At 37.5% G+C, this 18,203-nt stretch overlaps 1 protein-coding gene across 7 annotated transcripts in view; it reads right to left on the bottom strand.

Annotated features, from left to right (window-relative positions):
- USP3 (ubiquitin specific peptidase 3) overlaps positions 1-18,203 on the bottom strand; it is a 227,306-nt gene that overhangs the window by 72,554 nt on the left and 136,549 nt on the right. For 5 of the 7 annotated variants that reach the window (XM_036841463.1, XM_036841462.1, XM_036841461.1 and 2 more), the window contains one exon: positions 1,602-1,662. Coding sequence is in view for 2 of the 7 variants with exons in the window: in XM_036841461.1 (XP_036697356.1) it covers positions 1,602-1,662 (61 nt within the window). In the remaining 5 variants the exon portion in view is untranslated. Of the gene's footprint in view, positions 1-749; positions 867-1,601; positions 1,663-18,203 lie in introns of all 7 variants that reach the window. The other 2 variants (XM_036841465.1, XM_036841467.1) reach the window with 1 other exon arrangement.

Consider the following 18,203-nt stretch of genomic DNA (forward strand, 5'->3'; position numbering starts at 1 on the left):
TAAGAAGTGTATTACTGCTAACATTAAGATTAGCAATGTTTTGGCTAACATTCAAATACATGTCAGAAGTTAACAGACATGTATAAGCTACCACATAAAAATAAATATTTCCCTCATCTAGTTTTAGATTTTAACCAACTTGGTCTAAAAAGTAAAAGCGTCAATATACATGTCACAGATTTTTTAACAACAATCACAAAAAATTGGAAAAATAACTTAAAAGGGATGGTGTCATGAAGACCAATACAATATATAACTCAAATATACTCCTGATAAAGTACATTTCCTAGTTGAAAGAATATTCAGTTTAAGACTCCCCTAAAGACAAGTGGTCTAAATTACCAAAAAAAAAAAAATCGTCATTCTTGGCAATCAACACCCAGGATTACATGGCAAAAGAAAATTAGCCAATCAGCTATGTAAAATGAAGATCCAAATGCAGGTTACTCTCATTATCTGTGTAATCTACTTAATTATATTTCTCTGAAACCATGTCAGATTTCCAAATTTAAGATTGCTTACAATTGGAAACATACTACCTACAGAGCCTAGAAATTTTTCAATTTATTTTTCCAGTACCTACTTAGAGAACTGTTTGTTGCTTGCTGTTAAGAACACTAATGTCTCCACTTTTTGAGAGTATGTCAGGTCTTTTTGTTGACATATGACCTTCCAGATTTAGGCTGTAAAGCACTATGAGACAACTGGAGGATAGAACTATATAAATTTTATTGCATTATAATTCTCACCTCTCAAAATCTAGGAGAGGAATCTGTCTCTTCAAGTGCAGAATTTAAGTGCTTCTACTTTTCTTCTTTTTTTAAAAAAATGTTATCTGTACATAGTATTTTCAGGTTCCCCAAATCCTAGAGATTTCAAAACCACAATAACCACAATTAAGATATGCAGTTAACATTTTCCAAAAGTACTCTTAAGTGTACATGGAAAAATAGACTCAATTCCAGGGCTGAAAATGTGAAAAATCAAAAGTTAACTGAACAAAGATGCTCTCTTCATGCAATGAGGGTTTACGAATAACGATGGGGAAACCGTCCAAATAAATACAATATAGATTTCAGCCTGTGTGACTCAGTATGATTTCCCACCTCCTTGCTGCTAAACTACTAACTTCTGAAGTAAATTCAAAGCAGATTTTCTAAGCTAAAAGAGCCATAGAAATAAATGTGCTACTACCAGACACACAAAGTTTGATATTTATTTGAGTTTGTGCTAGAAGAAAGAGTTACTTAAGTATGATATCTGGGATTTGATTCAAAAGTTAGTAAAGGTAGGGAAGGGTAGGTAACAGGTGAAACAAAATTGGCCACATGTCAATCAAATATTACTAGTAGATTGTCTTGATCATCAAATTAAGTCTTCTGAGTATCAATATAAAGGCGTTTCCCACCCCAGATTTTCCTCAGTTCCATCATGGAACAAAGGGATTCTATTAGGAGAGGGAAGCCCTACAGAGAATTACATACACGCTATGATTAAACAATGGTGCTAAATAAATCCAAATCAATAAAACTTTGACATAAAGCTTAAAGGTAAACTGAAAAAAGCAAGTTGGGTAGTGAAGTAATAAGCATGTCACCTACCTTCCACAGTGGACACTTGAACAAGTCAAACAGACCCAGGGGCTTTTGTTGGACCGGCACACTAATAAAAAGAAAAATACACAATATGCCAATTGTATCACGTTATTTCCCAGTTTCTCCCCTAATCTGTAATACCACATCCTGTAACACAAGTTATAAATTCCATGGCTGCTTAGGCGTACTGAAATCACAAATCCTTGCTTTGTGAGTGCATTTACACAAAACGGTTGCCTAATTAATGTTATACTGAAAGAATCTAAGTGCATGTCCACAACAACTGCTCATATTAATTGCGAACTCAACTCAAATAGTCTAACCACAGGTTAAACACTTTTCTCCTTTATTACTTATTCCTTTTTTTTTTTTTTAACAGTCTCTGACGAGTTAAGGACAGTCTATTTTCTCATCAAAAGCATTTTTAAGGGAATTCCCTGGCAGTCCAGTGGTTAAGACTCCGCGTTCCCAATGCAGGGGGCATGGGTTCCATCCCTGGTTGGGGAACTAAGATCCCGCATGTCGCATGGCGCAGCCAAAAAATAAATAAAAAGAGAAAACATTAAAAAAAAAAGATTTAAAAGAAACCATTTTTAAGTCTAATTTTTTAATCACATGTCTTTACCATACAGATCATATACTACTATAAATGACAACTCTTTCAGTTTATTTAGTGAGAGGCATAACCTAAGGATACAATTCGGAAGACTAAGCCCAGTTCTTCCTAAATTAATGTCTCAAATGCATTAAATATAATTCTAAATATGATAACTGCATGTAATTCTTGCTGAGGGTATAATCAGGACATTAATTACTCTAGTTTGAGTATTATAGGGACGCGGCAGGCAAAAAGGGGTATGAAAACTTTTAAAATACTGATTACAATTTTGCTTGCTGTTTACTTATTCAATTTTAAGCCCAATAAACATAACAATGACTTTAAAAGGGAAGGGATACAAAAATCACCTGGAACAAGCTTTTTCAAAACACATATGTTCTACTCAGGCAGAGACACCTACATTGGGGTGGGTACAGAAGAACAAAAGAACATGTAACATGTCTATTTTGAGAAAAGCAACTTCCCAGGTGATTCCCTAATACAACCACTTGAGAACCGCTAGTCAGCCTCCTAGGGGCCATGAGAAGGGCACCACAGCACATCCACACACTCAGGATTATAATAAATCCACTGCCTGGCACACAGTATATGCTCAATGAACAGTTGTTGAAACAAAGTTTTAAATTTCTTAGTTTAAGATACCAAGCTCTTCCAAGATCTGACCCCTACTATATTATACTGGTCCTGTCTAATCATACATCACAATCGGCCTTTCTCATTGTTAAGAAAAATTAGCCAAAACTGGAAATAAAGTGAATCAAGAACTATAAGCCCTTTCAATGTATAATAAAACACATTATACCATGAATATCCCAAAGACATTTAATTATAATACCATTGTTTGACCTGCTGTTTACTATTGATTAGGACCCAAATTCTATGAAGTTACAGGTAAACTTGTAGATTTTTATTTGGTAGAGATAATATCTGTCTGGCAGACTCCAAGGGCTATGGTTTTACTGCCCTGCAGGACATTAATGGGTTTTATATCTAGCCTAGCAATTTACTTCAACATTCATTCTTCAGTGTCTGCATTCACTCAATTCCTCAAATGCTCTTGGAATCAGCTTTACCATCCTGCTGGTTCCCTTATTAATGAGTTAAATAAATCTTTGACATACATTCATTCTACATTTGGGAGGGGAGGAGATGGCAAGGAAGAATAGGAGAGTACAGTGATATACTGCCCAAGGGCCTCTGCCTTTCTGCCCAGCACAGGGCTCTAACTATTTTTGAATGAGAAAGCTTTCAGTGGTAAAAATCCCCTTCCAGTTAGCCAAGGGCCTTACCTTTCCTTAGTGCATTACATTAACTGCTAGGGCCACCCTGAAGGCATTTTAGTTTTTTACTCAGTTGGGTCCAATTTTGTTATATGTGCATGTAAGTCACATGACAAAGGCTAATAAGACGAACGCCAGACTGCTAACAGCAATTATTTTAGGCAAGTACATGAGAAGACTATTGTGAGGGGAGACTGTTGGCTTTTTATTTGTACACCCTTGTGGTATTTGATTTGTATCAACAAAAATATGACATTTTTATAGTTTGAAAAGAAAGTCCTATAAAGTATATTTTTAAAGGGAAAAATAAATTAGAACACAGTTTACTTGAAACAGATATTCCTGGTCTGCGATATAACTTGAAGGATTAAAAAACTGCAAATATTATATAGTTTTATTCCTCCAGCAAACCTTATTCTTTTAGTAAATACTAAGAAACACTGTACTCAATCTGGAAGAAGTTTAATATTATCCTGAAATAAGTAATTATGTTATAATAGTAAGTTTAGGCCCAAGTTTTTAGTCATTTACAGGTTTTTGTTTTTTGTGTAATTATGGGAAGATTTTTCCCCCCTCCTCTGAATGAGAAAAAAAAAGAAAAATCTAGAACAAAATCACTGTTACTTTGGTGTGTTTCCTACCAAGTGTTCACTTTTCCCCCATGGCTGTAAAGTGTGTGTATGGACAAAAAGTACATACAATTTTGTGATCTAATTTTTCCACTATCAGTATATTAAATGCATTTCTTCATGTTACTGAATCAGAACAGTGAACTCTAAAATCTAGTCTTATAAAATCTCAATTAACTCATAAAGTTTTATCAGTTTTTTAATTTCTTAATTTCAAATTTTCAAAAATATACCCTAAGCCTGAGGGGAAGAAATGGGGAATAACTGCCTAATAGGTACAGGGTTTATTTTGGGGTGATGAAATGTCTTGGAACAAGACAGAGGTTGTAGTTGTAGATGTACTAAATGCACTGAATTGAATTGTTCACTTTAAAATGGTTAATTTTGGGAATTCCCTGGCAGTCCAGTGGTTGGGACTCGGTGCTTTCACTGCCGAGAGCCCAGGTTCGATCCCTGGTTGGGGAACTAAGATCCCACAAGGTGCATGGCATGGCCATAAATAAATAAATAAGTAAATAATATTATGTTATGTGAATTATACCTTGATTAAATAAATAGGTGCTTAAGACAGGGATGAGGAGAAAGAATAAAAGGAAATAAAATAGTACTGACTTTCAAAAACATCGGAAAGAAGTGACTGTGCCTTTTACTAAATCTCAAAAAAGACCTCACTTTCTAAGTTAAGGAATCAAATTTCTTTTATCATGAATATTTACAATAAGAAAGTTAAGACTTAATGTGTGATAAGACAGTTGGTCTTGGCTATTTAAATGACAGTACTCTCTGAGGGCTTAATAGTTTCACACCAGAAGAACATTTGAAGGCTAGGAAACTACAGAGAAAAGGGTATTATGGGGCATTCTGAAGCCATTTATTACACTGCTTTGGGGAATATTCACTCTGTGTATATATACCTTATCCAAATTATAAAACCTTTAAAGTACCCAAGACAATTAGAAAATAGAAGGAAAAATACTGGCTTTAAATTAAACTCTCAATTATTGCTACAAATAGAACAGGTCATAGCATGAGTAAATGAATACCTGCAATAATCTTAAATTCATTTATTTTAATCACCTTAAGGGGACATACTTTATTATAAAAGGTAGTCTCAATTTATAGACAGATGGGTTTCAAGTTTATCTGTAGGATGAACACATTTCCCATGGAAATTGCATTAGAGGTTTGCAGGCTATTTTATAAAACTCTACAAGAACCATAACAAAACTGAAATACTATATTGTGTGTGTGTGTGTGTGTGTGTGTGTGTGTATAAAATAAAACCATACACAGTCAATAAAAAATGTTTTTAAGCTATAAATATACTATCTATTCAGCAGAACATAAAAACATTAAACTGAAGGGGTTTTATTTTTTAAATCTTAAATGCTGGTACTTGAGAGAAAGAGGTTAATAAGGTTGGAAACTTGTAGAAGTTCAAAAAGATAAGTCTGAAAACTTATAAGGGCTCTTTTTATTATGCCTAATTACACTTCAAGGTGACGTCATGGCCGGGAAGCCATGCAGTATATTTCTCACACTGTTACACGTGGCCGCAGCAGGGTCACTGGAGCTCATAAACAGAAGTCTGGTCCTCTTTCACTCAGATTATGAAATTTCCTCAAAGTTACTCTCCTCCAGCAATCTGTCCCGTACGCTCAGATTCTTCCAACCCCGAGCTCGGGTTTCCGCTCTCAGCTCCTAGGCATCTCAGCCTGGGGGGCTGGTACCATCCAGCTCCCTTCACTCTCCTCCTGCTGCTATAGCCTCAGAACTCTCCTCTGGCCCTGTCCTCACCCTCAGCCACGAGCTCTGCAAGTTTCGGGGAGTGGAGAACGTCGATCCTCTCCTAAGCTAGGGCCATTTCCCACAAGGTAGAAGCTCTGACACAGGTTGGGCAGGGGAGACAGGTGAAGGAGGCCCAGCCTCTAAAACATGCTCGCATTCATGGCTTCTTCCTAAAGCCCCCAAAAGCCTTAACCCTCCTGGAAACTAGGAAGGGACAACTGATGGAGCGCAAAGGCAGAGGGAAGGCATCCAAGTGATCTACAAACCAAAGTGGTTTCACTCCCTGCTACTCCCATGCAGGGAAGAACAGTCTGCTCCTTTACCAAGAGACAAAGTAGGGCAGAAAACCAGGGAGTTCTAGGGGACTTCCCTGGTGGCGCAGTGGTTAAGAATCCACCTGCCAATGCACGGGACACAGGTTCGAGCCCTGGTCCGGGAAGATCCCACATGCTGCGGAGCAACTAAGCCCGTGTGCCACAACTACTGAGCCTGTGCTCTAGAGCCGTGAGCCACAACTACTGAGCCCTCATGCCACAACTACTGAAGCCCACATGCCTAGAGCCCGTGCTCCGCAACAAGACAAGCCACCGCAATGAGAAGCTCGTGCACCGCAACGAAGAGTAGCCCCCGCTCGCCACAACTAGAGAAAGCCCGTGTGCAGCAACAAAGACCCAGTGCAGCCAAAAATAAATAAATAAATTAAAAAAAGAAAAAAGAAAACTAGGGAGTTCTGGGCTTAAAGGGTCCTATTTACACACGAATATCTTTAGGTTGTGTTCAGAAGGCAAAATGGCATCCACAGCGAATATAAATTTCTTCCCACTGATCTTCAATAGCCTTATTATTCACTACATAGAACCTAATAAGATAGAATACATTTGGTATTCAAGGCCCATCAACAATTCTCCTGGAATTCTAAATTTTTTTATAAAACATCATGCACTAGTGCTTACGATACAACTTAGTCACTGTCTCTACACGCAGAATAGTTCAAGCACTCAGCACTGACAGGCAAGCCATTTATAGTGCATCCATTATTCAATAGTTGCTTCAACTGGCAGAGAGGCTCTTGAGCTTCTTAAGAATTCAGAAAGGTGAGGCTCCAATGACTAGGATTCTAGTCCTGGCCCTATCATTACTAGCTACAGAACTGAGAACATCACTACTATTCTGGGTCTATTTCTTCACTGTAGAATAAAAGCTAGGTGATGACCATGTCCCCTCTAATTATAAAATTATTCAAAGAACACAAGCAAAAAACAGATTAAATAATCATATTATTCCCTATAGATAAAATTCTTCCAACTCCACTCTCCTAATTTTCTTCACAAAAAGATTAACTGCTAGTGTAGTGTAATTTTCTAAATCAACAGCCTTCAGCTTTTTTTCCTGCTCCCACAACCCTTGAGAGGCAAACACATTCCCAGCACATTGCCTGTCAGTAACAGCAGCTCACTGCAACAGCGAGGTCAGAAACTGTGTGGAATCGCTGTTCAAAACCATTGTACAGGGGCTTCCCTAATGGCAGGTTAAATGGTTAAGAATCCGCCTGCCAATGCAGGGGACACAGGTTCAAGCCCTGGTCCGGGAAGATCCCACATGCCGCGGAGCAACTAAGCCCGTGCGCCACAACTACTGAGCCTGCGCTCTACAGCCCGCGAGCCACAACTACTGAAGCCTGCATGGCTAGAGCCCGTGCTCCGCAACAAGAGAAGCCCGCGCACCGCAACGAAGAGTAACCCTGCTCACCGCAACTAGAGAAAGCCCATGTGCAGCAACGAAGACCCAATGCAGCCAAAAATAAAATAAATAAATTTATTTATTAAAAAAAAGAAAACTGTAGACAAACATGCTGCTCCAAGAGTAAAACTCAGAATACCACCCCCCTACCAACAACACACAGTTTTTAAAGTGCCACACTAAAAAACCAGCAACCCATAAGAAAATATTCATAACGTGTTTTTTCAAAGAGCAAGTTCTTTATTTAATATTTATCTAGTACATACTATGTGCCAAGCACTATTGCACTTTACTGTGCCACTTTATAAATATTACTTCATTTAATCCTCTACAGTCCAATGAGGTGTGTACTATTATTGGCCTGTTTTATAGATAAGGAAGCTGAGGCACAGAGAAGTTACATACCTTGCTAAGTTAGTAAGTGACAGAACTGGAACCCAAACTCAGTATTTGAAGGCATGGACTGTTGCAGAGCAGTAAGTCCAGAAGGTTGTCATTTTTGCTTTAGAAAGATTACGTACTATGTATTTCTGTGTATATGCTATATACCTGTATATAAACTGCTTGAAGTCTAGAAGGGTACGTAGTAACTGTTAACAGTCATGTAAAAAGAATGGGATGGGGGATTAGAGCCACGTGGACCTACTTTCAACTATACTGTTTGAATTTTTTCAGAAAGCATTACTTCTTTTATAACAAAAATAAAGTTTAAATGTCTTAAAGATACTGGTATTATAAAGTTGTCCTAATGAAATAAACTTACTCTAAATTATTAAGCATGAGTGGTAAGTGAAACCAAAATCCTAGATTACAACTCTACGGGTGTGTAAACATATGATCAATGAAAAATATTTGCAGCTGTTATTCAAAACACACACACACACACACACACACACACACACACACTCCATAGAAGTATCAATAGTAAAAGTGTTATTCCTCTCAAAATTGGAGGATAGGGCAGAATTATCATAAAAATTCTATAAATATTCCAGTACCTATACAAGTAGAAATATACTCCAGGGTTAACCCAGCTTACCCTCCAACTGATATATTTTTAGACGTTTAGAGCAAGGCGTATAATCTTCTTTATACCATAAATGCTCTTTGAACCACATACTCATGAGCCTATTCTATGCTAAAAGTTATGAAGTCTCTTCTATCTTCAACTTGAATCCTCTGAAATTACTGGGGGAAAGACTGGTAAAGTCACATAAAGAAAGCAGGAACTGGGCCTTCACGTAGTCCAGAAAAGAAGAAATCCAGCGATATTAAGCAACCGCCAGAGGTGCCAGAGCAGCTTGAGCGTAGCCAAAATCACTGCCTGTGTTCCCACCCCTACCGCCACCTCCCACCCCCGGCACTGCAGCTCATTCTGGGAGTGCACACTGGGTTCCCAGGGAGCAGGGAAACAGGAGAAGTCACTTACAAAGCAACAGGCAGCGCCCAGGGCTTAAGAAGTGAGCCCATGCAGAGCTCAGGAGACTAAGCGGAGGTCCAGATGCTGAAGGAGGAGGAGACCAAGCATGAGTACCAAATCCAAACTGCTCAGAAGTGGCAGGCTGGGGCTCACAGAAGATCACGGAACCAAGAGTTCAGGGCCAAGGCAGGGAAGGCAACTGTGAAGTAAAGCTTACCTCGGTTGCCTTTCCGCTTCGCCCCATGAGCATCTTTCCCACCTTCCTCCTCTGGCTTCAGTCCCATTCTTATTCAAGGCTGGCAATCAGTTAATCTCTCCTGAGTCATTAGATGAGTAAATGTCTGATCGTTTTTCTGATAAAGTCACAGTTCAGTTATTTCTCACAACCATTCTCTCCTTTCTGCTTAATGGCCCTATGATAGATTAAAGATGACCACTCCTCCCATTGAGAGGCAGGTCTATGTCCTCTTTCCTTGAATCTGGGCAGGCTCTGCAGTGCCCTGACTAACTGAATATGGCAGAAGTGACTGTGTGTCAATGTGCAGGTCTGAGTTTTAAGAAATTGACAGCTTCTTCTTTTTATTGCTTGCTCTTGGGGAAGCCAGCCACCATGTAAGTAAGAAGCCTAATCACCCTGAGACCAACACACTGTGAGAAACCCAAACGACACAGAGAGACCTTGCAGAATGTGACACCATGGGGGATGGGGGGGTGCGGGGGGACAGAAACAGAGAGCAGGAGCACAGAGGCACAAGACATGTGAGTTAAGAAGTCACCATGGAAGTGGGTGCTCCAGCTTCAGGTGCGCCAGCTGAGACAGCCCCAGCCAAGCTCCTCCTGAATTCCTGACCCACAAGATGATAAGAAAAATAAAATGGTTGTTCTAAGCCACTAAGATGTAAGACAGTTTGTTATGCAGCAATAGATGATCAGAACACTACCTGTACAAGGAGGGGTATCAGCGATACAGCATCTACCGTTCACCCCCGCCAAACCACTCATGGGAATGACTGACATTGTTGTTTAGTAGAAGTGAGGATGAGACCCTTTGAGAGGTTCTACTCCATAGGAATCAAAAACTATCCAAAGACTAGACTATCCCCTCTGCAACAGGGGTAGTAAGACAGTAAAAACACTGCAGTCTGTCATCAACTAAGCTGCAGTCATCCTTTGGACTGGCTCTTTCTGTATCGCATTAATATTTTAAATCCAGGTATGCTGTCATTACCATAAGACAACCTAATTCTTGAGCAAAACATCACTCCTAATGTTGTCCTATATTGTAAAAAACGACCTTCAAAAATCTCTAAACCACTATTCCTGTATTCTACTCTAAATAATTCAATTCTTCTTTATCCAAGATAAATAAGGATTACCTGGTTCTCTTTAAGCGGCACCATCCTTGGCTCTCAGAGGCTAATTTTGAGACTGCTCTAGCCAACTTTCCTAATCTTTTTCATGTCAGGACATGCATGGAAAATGATAACATCTGTATGGTGCATGCACATAAACTGAAGAGTCATCGCAGGGCCAGAAGTGATCTGTTTGGAGGCTCCAGTCACCCTTAGGCTGAGGGGATCGTTATCTCAACACATATGTAATCCTTTTATGGCCCTTCTGATGGAAAGCTATGTGGTCAATCTTTTTACCTGGTTATCTAGCAATGCAGGAGGAGGTCGCCCTTCTACTCCAATGCCCACTTGTTGGAACAAAAGACTGGAAGTCATCAACCAGCTGCATTATCTAGGAATCCAAGATGCTCCTCTGAGTTTATACTACTCACTAATGTGCTGAGACCTGTCGGAGAAAATGGATGCCCAAATCCTTATTTCTATCCTATGTATAACCGTCTTTTGATGCCCAAATCCTTATTTCTATCCTATGTATAACCGTCTTATCCTACTGCCATTCTATAACCCAAGGGAGCATCCAGTTAACAGTATGACACAGGAATCTAACATGAATTAAATTAAAAGAGAAAACTACTACAACAGCTGGGTCTGAGTACTTAGGTGGTAAAAGAGCATTGACGAGTATGTAAAAGGAAAAGTCAACTGCTTAAAATGAACCTGAACATAGACTAAAAATGTTTCCAAGGTCACTTTCAGCTTTCTGATTTCAAGGTTTCCCAGACAGAAATATAATTACAATAATGTATTTCACTTCCACAGCCTTGAATGTATTTGTAAGATCACGGTAGATGGGAAGATAGGAGCAGGCAGACAAATAGTTTGAAGTATTATTATAAAATCACTTACACATTATTGCTCACATGATTAAAAAGTTAAAACTTTTAATCTTCCCTGAAGATACCCAATAATACAAAAATATATTTGTACAAGGCTGTTAGCTGCAGCATTATCTGAAACTGCAAAATACTGGAAACAACCTAAATGCTCAAAGATAGGAGAATGTTTGAATTCACTGTGACACATCACAAATGGAGTACTATGAAGCTGTTAAAAAATAATAAGTAAAATTTCTACAAACATGGAGTGATATCCAGAACACACTATTAAATGAAAGAAGCAAATTCCAAAAGAGTATACTTAGTTTGCTACCTTTGGTGAGAGAAAATAAGAAAATACTCATGTACCTGCTTTTTTTTTTTTACAAAAAGAAACAGGAAGGATAGATAAAAATAATTGGTTGTCTACATGGGGTGGATAGGAGTGGGCAGAAGGGTTAGGTAGTAACATTTCTTGGTATGGCTTTAACTTTTGGAACCATACTCATGTTTTATATACTCAAAAAGTAAAATAAAATCAGCAAGGATGAGGTGGAAAAAAATCTAAAATGGAAATCAAACAGAAACAAACAAAGCTAACTGTAAATCAAATAAATCAGTGTATTAAAAGATGGAAGGAAAGGGAAGAAAACAACCCAAACAACTTTTGAACATAACACTTCATATTTTATGAGTATACAGACAAAAAGAAACTGTAAACAAATAGTGAACTCGTTATAAGGAGTTTTCTTTGCAATGGTATGGGTTAGCAGTTTAGAACTACTTTCTCTGATTATGGCATGGGGCAAACAAGTACATACGCTGAGATAATAGGAACCAGATTCTCTCTGTTAGAGAAGGGCATTACAAATACAGAAAGGGCAAGACTAGATCTGTAGTGCTGAATTGGAATTAAAGGTATCAAAATGAACTCATGGTTACACACACACACAAATATAGACATGTTTATTTATTTATATATATTTATATTTCTTAGCTCCTATTTGCTGAGAGATCTTAGTTTATAAACCTTATTCCCCACTGAAAGGAATGATGGCTACTTGGAGAAATGGCTGATTCCAGGACTGGGGCAGGCTGAGTACAAGATGAGCCTGGAGCACCTTGCCATGCCAGAAAGTAAGAAAGGGCTCCAAGAACAATAGGGGCATGTCAAAATTATGACCTAAGGAGGCTCCCACTAGCCAAATCTAAGACAATTTGAGCTTCAAAATAAATAACAGAATGTCACAAAATAAAATAAAAATCTATGAGTCCATGTTAATAAAATAAATGAATAAACAAGTGGGTGAGAAAGGAAAGCTCTTCCCTGTATATACTTAGAAGAAATAAGTTAGAAAATCAACATCTTGCAACCATCCTAGTAATAACTGATTCAGTCAACAATCATCAATGGATGCTAAATTACTAGATGAACGTTTGATGAGGAATAAGACATCTATACATAAGATCTCAAAGCATCTCCTACAAATTACCTATTAATAACAAAGGGAAAATACTAACTTTACAGTAAATAACCTTGCAACTATCACCTTAATTATCAAAGTTAACATCACCAAAATGAGACAAACCAACCTCATATACCTCTTGATATGATGCCCTGAGAATACACATTGCTTCTGCAGTATTCCTACAAAAACAGTGCACAGCCTGAATCTAATCATAAGGAAACAACAGAAAAATTCAAACTGAAGTACACTCTATAATTAGCCTGTTTTCCTCAAAAATACCAAGATGTGAAAGACAAAGACAGGATAAGGAACTGTTCCAGACTGAAGGAGACTATAGAGTTTCACAGCTAAGTGAAATGCATGATCCTGGATTAGATGTGGGGGGCAGAAAAGGGAAATAGCTACATCATACGAAGGACATTATTGGGACAACTGGAGAAATCTAAGAATGGAATGTGCATTCGATAATACTATTATCTCAGTTATTAAATGTCCTGATTTTGACCAATACCCTGTGCTTAGTGAAAAGAAAGTCCTTGTGCTTGGGGAAAAAAAAAAAAAAAGTATTTATGGATGAAGGAGCATTAGGTCTGCAAATTACTTGGTGGCAGTGGTGGGGAGGTGGTGCATAAAAAGAAGGTGCAAACGTGTAACACAAATGTGGCAAAATGTCAACAACTGATGAATCTAGGCAAAGAGTACATGGGAGTTTCTGTACTATTCTTAGCAATGTTTCTTTAAGTGTGAAATTATATCAAAATAAAAAGGCTTTCTGAGATTAAAAAAATTTTACTCTTTACTTCCAATTAAGAACATTTTTTTTTAATTACTAAAACACAAGGGAAAAGGTTAAATTACCATTGTGCAGAGCCAAACAGTACTATAAACCTGGCAGTAACTTCCCTTTATTGATGGATGATAAATTAATCCAGTAAAAGTATTACAAGATATTAATTGCAGTGGTCCAAGTGACCTTACAACTTTTTCTTTCAATGTTTCTTTTATATATCCAAACTCCGTCTTATATTTGGCTTCCCAGGCAGAGTCAAACCCCCAGGCTTATCTGCTCTCTCTGCTGACTCAGGTAATAGCGACAATATTTTGCTCTGTTCATCAGGGAAGGTAAATCTGAGTTTGAACTTTTACTCAAAATCAGTACTGCAAAATTTCAGTTTTAGTGATTTAACTCTCTGGATGATGACTAATAAGATCCATTTCTGATACGGCAAAGCATTTTTTTTGCCCTAAAAACTGGATTTTAAATATCTCATTTAAAAATAAACACCAAATTAAGCATGGCAGACCAATTTCTCTCTTACCTCCTCTCCATCCTAACATCTCACTAAAATGACAATAAAGAAATTAAATCGACATTAACTCACAAAGATCACGTGAGACAAGCACATTTCAACACATTTTTGGGAGTCAGAAAGAAGCTGGAGGAGCAGTACTGATCTTAGTGGCATGAAGGAAGCTAGAGCCTAAGCACCAGCAGAGAAGAGTGCAGACAGGAGGCAGCTCTGGGCTCAGGGACACTGGGCACAGCAGACAGCAAAGGTAAGGGTGGCACTGAAAACAAGGGGCCAAGGGCTGCAAGGAACAAGAGACTCATGGAACTTACTACATCCTGATGTCAGAACATCAGTGGCCAGGTGTGCAGCTCCCAGGCGGAAGACTGAAAAACTAAATGGTGCTAAAAAAAAATATTAGCCATACAGACGTCTTGAGTGTCTTCCTCTAATGAAGAAGGCGGCCTGCCCCCAACCTTACGGTGAAGCCCACTATAGACAAGCCTCACTCACTTACAGAGCTTTTTAGTGCTTCACTCTTACATGAAAAAATAGACAAGGATAAAACAAGATCCTTGAAGAAAACCTCTAGTCTGAGAGAATCATTTTGAAAAGAAAAAGATGAACTCAGAGGAAACAGAAACAATGCAGTGAGCACAGAAAAACCTCAAAACAAACAAACTCTAAAATCCAGGAGTCATGAGAGAAGATACTATAAAACAACAGCAACAGGATGTATGAAAAAGCAATGGTCAGAAAAATGAGAAAAAGCTCTTGAAAATTAAAAATATTATTATTAAAATTCAACAGAAGGGTGGAAGGGAAAAAAAAAATAAACACCTAGGAAATATCTCAGGAACTAGAACCAAAATGCAAAGAAATAAAAAGATAAGAAAATTGCAGGTTCTACCCACAGTGCTCAACATTCAATTAACAGGAGTTGTACAGAAAAAAAAGTACAAACTAGGAGATTTAAGTACGGGAGGATGAGTGTACTCTCAAATGTTTAGATTGAAAAGTCCCCTGAGTACCAATTGCAATCATTGCTGCTTTTGTTGTGGTCATCCATTTACAATGCTTGGTGTCAGTTTATTTATCTCTTGTAAAAATAAAATACAGTGTGTGTGTGTGGAAAAAAAAAAAAGTCCCCTGAGTACCCATCACAAGGAAAAAAAAAAAAAAAAAACAACTAACCATGCCAAGACACATCATTCTGAAATTCCAGAACACCAAGGATAAAAGGAATATCCTAAAAGCTTCCAGGAGAAAGAATAAAAAGATATATATGAAGGAACAGTAATCAAAAAGGCATCAGGTTTCTCAACAACACTGGAAGCCTAAAAACAAAGGAACACTGCTTTCAAAATTCTAAGAGAAAAATCTTTTCTAACAGTCTATAGTCACCCAAGCAGTCAAGTATAAACGTAGGATAAAAGTGTCTGACTTGCATGGGATCAAAAATTTGCCTCTCCTGAGACGGGAGCTAGATGAGGTACCCCAGCAAAATGGTCTAATAAACCAAGGAAGAGAAAGACCTGGGATCCAGGAAATGAGAGATCTAATACAAAAGAATAGCAAGGGAATCACAGGATAAAAACTGTCGAGTAGGCCTAGAGAACAGTCAGTTCAGATGGGAGCGAGAGAGCTCTGGGAAGGAAAGCTTCAGGAAAAAATAATACTAAGACATTATGTGTTTAACTGCTTGGAAAATAATATTCATAGACATTTAACAGATTTATAGGTTACATTTGGGAGAAAATGTACAGAAGGCAAAGTAAGCAAGTTTTTTAAAAAAAGGCAATTATTAACTCAAAGAAAAATAAAATGCCAGACAAGAAAAAAAGTAATCACCATATTAATCAAAATTTGTAGTCTAGTTATATTGAGAAATGGAGAGAGAGGCAGAGGGGAGGGTAATGCAAACACTAATGTCCTCATTTACCATAGCAAGATGTCAAGAGATGATACCTAAAATGGATAAATTAAGAAATAACAGCGTATTACTTAGAAGTATGTAGGTAAACGTGACAGAGAAAGCTAAATAGAGCTGAAAGTGGTGGTCTGTGGACAGAAGGGCTGAGAGGAGAGGGGAGGGGGGCTGCTGCTCTACTTTAACCCTTTTGATACTACACTGTACGACTTAACTGTACACGTATTACTTTTGATACTACACTGTACGACTTAACTGTACACGTATTACTTTTTGAAAACATGAATTAATCTTTAAAAGGTAAATTGATATAACAGTCATATCAATTCATGAAGTTGCCTAAACCATTTTTTTATCTTTAAAAAAAAATGCCTATAATCTATTAGATGAAATAAAAATTACAATAGCACTTTATCATTTGGGGCCAGGCACCTACTGAATTCCCTGTATACTACAAGGCTAATTTGCAGAGCTAATGGTATGTGTTCTCTACTAGAGAATGTAATTTCAAAGCTGGCCAAAATTTATCATATATATGTTAACAGATTCAGATACCTACAGAGCCAGAAAAGAGAGGGCATCTGGTCCTGCTGGTTTCCTACATAGAGGCAAATTCTGATCCATAAAACTGGTCCCCTCACTGGCTCAAGCATTTCACTGTATTTTGAAATGCATTTCTGAAATCAGTTTTCAATGTCAAATGAAAACAACATATGGAAATAATGTATGTGAAACTACATATTCTCTAAAACTGTAATGTACTAAACACATTTTTTTATTATTCATTCTATCACAAACTCAGACTTGTTCAGCCCTACTGTGGTGAAAAACACCTAACGAAGCTATTATGCTCTATCCATTCTGCAGTCTTCAGCTAAATACTGGAACTGTGCCCTACCTCCAAATGAGAGGAAAGGGTAGAGTGGGCAGAAGGGTTAGAGCTCCTGAAGTCAAAGCAGATTACTAAATCGGAGTCAAAATGGGCCACTTTTGCCTCTGGAAGACCAGACACAAATAACTACAGAAAAAGTATCAGGGGTTTATATTGTTTCAAAAATAACTTTCCTTACGAAGTTGATTATACACAGGATGAACACAAAAGTCATGAATCACTTAAGAAAAATTCTGGCATCCAATATTCCATTTATTTAATATAGCAAGGTCTGATGCAATTCCACGCCTTTGCCAGCAACCTGAGTAAGCAAATCCATGGTTAAACAGTAGAGGGATTTTCAAAAGAAATGAATCAAGTCATAAATGTAAACACCACACAACTATTATTTCAAAACAAAAGCAAGTGTATGCAAGATAAGATGCATATATATATTTTATAGGAAGCACTCCCTCCCATAAATAAATGAAACAATTAAGAGGTTAAGCGACCTCTTATTATCAAAGACTTTACTCAGAGTGGAGGTTTATATCTGCACTGTGTAATTCTTTTCCTAGTTTTTGTGGTATATAATATAGGTTAGCACTAAAGCACAAAGTTGGGGATGGGGGTGTGTGAAATTACAACAGTTGTATTTACTGGTGTGCTGGGAAACTATTCTTTTAAAATCAACAGGACTTTTTAGGAAGAAATGGAAAGAAAAAGCAAACTGGGCACATACTTACACTCTGCTTAAAGGGCTAGATACCCAAGATTACAGAAAATAGGAATCTGTAAACTCCGATAGCTGCTCTAATTATTTAACACAAACCAAGAGTTGGAAATTTTTTACAACCAATAGGTATAATTTTAAAATCTGACCCCCATTTTCCCAAAAATCTCTATTAATTATTCAAAGAAAAAAAGCCTGAAAAATATTTTTAAAATGAAGTTCTAAAAAGACTATACACAAACAAAACACTTGAAATAACTGAAATGAAACCGATGCAGCTAAATTAAATTAGAATTAAATTCTCACAGCATGAACGTTGAGCTCTGGCAGCTACTTCATACACATAAGGTGAAGCTTGAGCCAGTTGTTGCAAATGATTTCTCCAATGTTAATACAGCTCACAATTAACATTCAAAATAATTCAAATGAAAACTAGAGTTAATCTCAATTTTACTGTGTGACACTAAAATTTAAAAATCACTCAACCAATAATATGTGTCGGCCCCAGAGTGTCTAAGTTATATAGAAGTTCTTTTTCAAAAATATTATATTAGAATATTTCTCTAACATGTTTTCTACCAATTATCCCAAGGAAACATTCCATCACCAAAAA

Source organism: Balaenoptera musculus, chromosome 2, assembly GCF_009873245.2.
Source record: "Balaenoptera musculus isolate JJ_BM4_2016_0621 chromosome 2, mBalMus1.pri.v3, whole genome shotgun sequence".
Lineage (NCBI taxonomy): Eukaryota > Metazoa > Chordata > Mammalia > Artiodactyla > Balaenopteridae > Balaenoptera > Balaenoptera musculus.